This window comes from Athene cunicularia, assembly GCF_003259725.1.
Source record: "Athene cunicularia isolate RWA chromosome 1 unlocalized genomic scaffold, athCun1 chr1_part2, whole genome shotgun sequence".
Classification (NCBI taxonomy): Eukaryota; Metazoa; Chordata; class Aves; order Strigiformes; family Strigidae; genus Athene; species Athene cunicularia.
This window is the reverse complement of record NW_020799092.1, coordinates 1,832,155-1,837,152: the sequence shown is the minus strand read 5'-3', so window position 1 is coordinate 1,837,152 and position 4,998 is coordinate 1,832,155. Positions and strand designations below refer to the sequence as shown.

General features: G+C 57.7%; 1 protein-coding gene across 1 annotated transcript in view; it reads left to right on the top strand.

Moving 5' to 3' along the window:
* NPTXR (neuronal pentraxin receptor) overlaps positions 1 to 4,998 on the top strand; it is an 8,509-nt gene extending 3,511 nt beyond the window's left edge. The window contains exons 2-5 of the mRNA XM_026867747.1: positions 1,753 to 1,975; positions 2,121 to 2,365; positions 2,691 to 2,870; positions 3,272 to 4,998. Of these exons, the coding sequence (XP_026723548.1) occupies positions 1,753 to 1,975; positions 2,121 to 2,365; positions 2,691 to 2,870; positions 3,272 to 3,496 (873 nt within the window). The 3' untranslated portion in view covers positions 3,497 to 4,998. The remainder of the gene's footprint in view (positions 1 to 1,752; positions 1,976 to 2,120; positions 2,366 to 2,690; positions 2,871 to 3,271) is intronic.

Below are 4,998 nucleotides of genomic sequence, written 5' to 3'. Positions count from 1 at the left end.
CCCCCCCCCCGAAAAAGGGCTAAAGCCCCTTTCCCACTGGCTAATCTCTCCCTGTTTTATGGAGACCAAAGACAGAATGTCCTTTGACAGGTGCTTTTACCTTCCCGGAGAGGTTTTGCTCTCCATGAGAGCATCCCCAGTGCTGCCAGAGCAAGCCAGCAGTGAGAGCTGGCCTTTGGTGAGGGATGGCAGATGTCCCCTACACAACTTCTATTTCCTTGATGGTTTTTGGCACTCTGTGTTGGTTTTCCTCACAAAACCTGTGGGTTTGCCCCAGAAGACCACACTGGAGGCTCTTCCAGACCCCGGGGCATCACAGCCTCCCTCTTCTTTGCAGCCTGAGTGTGTTGCTGTCCAATGTGGGGCTGTTTGTGCTCACACCAACACCATCTTGTAACTTTCCTTCTCCCTGATACCTTTTCCCAGCTGTTACCATCCACCAAGGTTACATCCTGCCCAGCCAACCATGGCTTTTCTCTGTCCTTCCCCTCCCCTTTGTTGTTCATGATGGATAGCAAAGATTGGAAGTGACAATGCAGGCATTCCCCCCCTTCATCTCTGTGTGCATGATCAACAGGTCCTGTCCATCCTGGAAAAGTGGGTTATGGGGAAGAAGAAAAAGCTGGAAGCCACAACCATAGATGGGCATGGTGACCTCCTCCAGGCCAGCTCTGAGGCTGGGGGCCCCTGTCCAGATCAGCAAGGATAGGATCACCCTGTGTCTCACCAGCACAAGCCATGTGAACGTCCAGCTGAAGCAGCCATGCAGACCCCTCTCAGTGCTGGAGCAGCCATAGTGGCCCCTGCTTTGGCCTCTGCCGGACCAAAGGAAGGTCTGGCAGCACAGAGAAGGTGGTCACCATCTTTCCAAGCCCATGGCAAAGAGCCTAATGCCCCAAGGATGTGAGGGAGGGGCTGCTATTTATGGAGAAACCCCAGGAGCGTGGCAAAGGGCCACCTTCTCCCTTACAGCCTGGTTTTCTTCCAGCTGGGATGGGGTCTCCCAGTGAGGTAGAATCTGGGATCTTTGCAGGGTGCAGTAGCAGCTGGGAGCATCTTCGCCAGGTGCCGGGTTTTGGATCAGCCAAGGGAAGAGGTTTCATCTGGGTTTTAAACCTGATGGGACAAGACACGCACAATGCCACCAAGTGATGGGTCATGTCTTGAGGACCAGAGACACAATGGCCTGGCTACTGGCTCCACTTCTCTGTGGGATGCGATGGCCTAGGAGAGGCTGGCTTACACTGATAGAGAGCTACCTGCCCAACCTGGCACGCATGCATGCACCCCTGTGTGCTGGCTGAGCTGGGCTAAGAGGATTACAGCCACATTATATGATGTTACCATGCCAGCCATGGTCAAGCAGTCTCATGAGTGGCGGGGGGGAGAGGTCCAAGCTCCTTCCTACATTGTTCCCTTCTCATGGGAAGCTGCACATGGGAGAAGAGCCAAGGGATGACCTGAGTGCCCGAGCATCCCATCCTTGCTCTGTCTCTGAAGCAGCAGAAAGTCATTAAGAGCAGGCAAGATTCGTTTCACAGTAACAAACTCAATGGGTGCTCTGAGAAGGGAGGTACAAAGTCAGCTGGAGGCTCTTGGAGACCTGCCTGCAGATGTGGGGTTGTAGTTTCAGCACTCCCCACAGTGGTGCAGGCTGGGCATGTCCTTATTTAACCTCTTACAGTGACAGCATGCTGAATTTTCTCTTTTCTCTCTCCTTTCTTCCCCCATTGGGGCTGATGCTGAGTGTAGCAGGAGCTTCCAGCCCGCACGAATGGCTCGGTGCCCACCACCCCAGCGCTTGCCCGTGATGCCCTCCACACCAAGATGGAGCAGCTGGAGGAGCAGCTCCTCTCCAAGATCCTGACCCTGCAGAAGGAGCGCCAGGCTGCCAACACCGACCGCAGCCAGCAGCAGCATGACATCGAGAAGGAGCTGAACTCCCTCCAGAACCGGGTGACGGAGCTGGAGCATGGTGAGTCCTGCCCAATGGGGATGGAAGTGGTGCAGGGGGGTCCCTACCCCAAGGTCCATCTCCAGGAGAGCCTCAGGACAGGCCACTCTCATCCCAATGATGGATGCTGACCCTTCTCTCTCTCCTCACCATCCTTGGCATGCAGGACCACCGGGCTATAGCCCTCCCGATGCCTTCAAGGTGACCATCCCAGTACAGAACAACTACATGTATGCCCGCATGAAGAAGAGCCTGCCAGAGCTCTATGCCTTCACCATTTGCATGTGGCTGAAGTCCAAGGCCCTGGCAGGGCTTGGCACCCCTTTCTCCTACTCTGTCCCAAGTCAATCTAATGAGATCGTGCTGCTGGAGTGGGGCACCAACCCCCTGGAGCTGCTCATCAATGACAAGGTCAGCTTTGGGACCAAGGGAAGGAAGCTGTGCTCTTATCTCCCCTGCTTCAACCCCCATGGGAAATGATGCTCCTGGGGGTACTGGTGCGGGGGAGCTGGGAGGAAGGGGCCTGGGGTGGAGGGGCGAGGCAGGAGGGTGAGGAGCATGGTAAGGATGGCTCACTGGCATGAATTTTGAGAGGGACAAGCAGCACATCAGGATGTCTGTAGAATTTGGGGTGCCACCACTGTGGGTGTGCACCACTTGCTCTACAAGGGGCTCGGGGGACAGCAGGGTCCTCCAGTAGTCCCACAAGTGCCGGGATCTTGCTTGTCTCATGAAGGTTGCCCAGCTGCCGCTGAGCCTGAAGGACAAGGCCTGGCACCATGTCTGCGTGGCATGGACCACCCGGGATGGCAAGTGGTCTGCGTACCAGGACGGTGAGCAGCGGGGCGCCGGCGAGAACCTGGCCTCCTGGCATGCCATCAAGCCCCAGGGTGTCATTATCCTGGGCCAAGAGCAGGTATGTGCCAGCCCGACACTGAGAGCTACTGGTTCACATCACTCTGGAGTGAAGTCATCTGGGGGGGCGTAGCCCCTAAATGTGATGAGGGCAAGGGGTGGCATGGGCAGGACCCCTCAGCACAGAACACTGGCAGCTTGGGTGAGGGACTCTCCTGCCTGCTCATCTGACTTCCTGTTGGGTCACGTGCATTCATCTTCTCCTCTTCCCTATCCCCATCCCTCTGTCACCCATTCACTCCCCACCTTGTCTTCTTGCATCTCCCCCACAGGTCCATCCTCTCCCCTCCTTGCCTTCGGGCATCTCACTCTGCTTCTCCCCAGACTTCTCTCCTCCTTGCTCTGGCTGCCCACTGCATGCATGTTTCTTCCTGCCCCATCACCTCTCTTGCTCTTTCCTAGGACACGCTGGGCGGCCGCTTTGATGCCACACAGGCCTTTGTTGGGGAGCTGGCACAGTTCAGTGTGTGGGACCACATGCTGGCACCGGCGGAGATCCTGGGCTTGGCCAACTGCACTTCCCACCTCCAGGGCAACGTGATCCAGTGGGATGACCAGGCGGTGGAGGTCTTCGGGGGCGCCAGCAAGGGGGGCTTCGCTGCCTGTGAGGAAGGGAGGAAGGCATGAGCGGTTCCTTGTCCCCTCCCCAGCACCAAGGAGCCTGGTGGCAGCCCTGAAAGCAGGGAGCCCCTTTCTCCCCTCCCAGACCACCTAGCCTTGCCAAGGCGATGCTCAAGCCCCCCTTGCTGGCATCCCAGGAGGGAGGGAGGCCCCTGGCAGCCTCCCTCTTGCCCCCATGTCAGTGGTGTGGCTTGTTCTCGCTCCCAGCACACCTGCCCTTGGGTCTCATCTTGCCCTGCTTCTGTTTCAGAAGGACCTTGCCATACCCACCGGCATCTCTGGTAGGCAAGTATCCCCACCTTATCAGCCCCAACAGGGACTGGGAAGGAAACCTCCATCCACCTTGAGCATGGTCCAGCCTTGGTGGGATGCCAGCGTGCAGGCACCCCCCGAGCACATCCCCTTTCCTTATTTATTTCTAGTTCCCCGCTACATAGTTTTGTAAGCCCGTACTCCAAAGGAGCCCAAAGGCTTGGCCAGGAGCATCTTCTCCTCCAGCCCCATCCCCTCTTCTCCTCCTGCCCTGGTGGCCCAGGAAGGCCAAGGGAGGATGGTGGAGGGTTGGTGGGGTAGTGGTCCCCCCCACACCCTTCCCCTGCCTCCACTGCCTGTTCAGGCAGGGCTGCTGCCTGAGGGGAGTCAGGCTTTTGAAGCAGAGGGAAGCACAGTGTCCACACCCCCACACCCCCCCCAGGCTGTGGGGTCAGTTGGCAACTGAGGGAAGGGGGGGAAAGGGGCAAAGCACCTCCTCCATCCTGGCCGAGGGGGAGAGAGTGCAGCACTGCTGTTGAAGGCAGTAAAAGCAAGAAAGGAGATGGAGGATGGTGGTGATCAGAAGAGCCCTGCTGTCCATCTCTCAGCCTTTTAGGTGCGGCATTGGGTTGCTGCCCTTGCGTCCACCTGGGTCCCCTGCTTTCAGCTGCTCCTGGTCGGGGACAGGGCCACCACTGGCCCTGGAACAGGGACAGCAATGGAGTGGGCTGGTATTTTCCCTGTGGAGTGCCTGAAAATACGCTCTTTCCACACCATATGGTCACCAACATCTCAAACCATGAGAGTGTGTGTGTGTGTGTGTGTGTGTGTGTATGTATCTGGGGTGGGGAGGGTTATTTCGGGGGTCTCATGGTTGCTTAATGCGATGTCCAGCTTCCAGTGCTCCCCCTACCCCAAGTCCCACTTTGTGCTTTCGATGAGAGCTGCCCCCATGCCCAGGGAAAGCGAAGCAGGCAGAGGGGACAGCCCCACCCTCCAGCATCGCCCCCTGGCAGGGTCCCCGCCGGCAGTGGGCAGCTCAGCCTGCCAGGGGGGATGCAGCAGGGACGGGGTGCAGCCCTTGTGCCAAGTGGGAAACACTGTGACCTTTGTGCACCCAGCCAAGCTGCCCCCTCTTCCTCGCTCGCTTGTGTGCTTTCTCTAATGCACGTTCGTGAAAGGGGCCCTCGTAGTGCGCCTGTGTTGGGACATTTCTTTTGTAAAGCTGATCGTGAACAATAAACGTGATGTTTTCT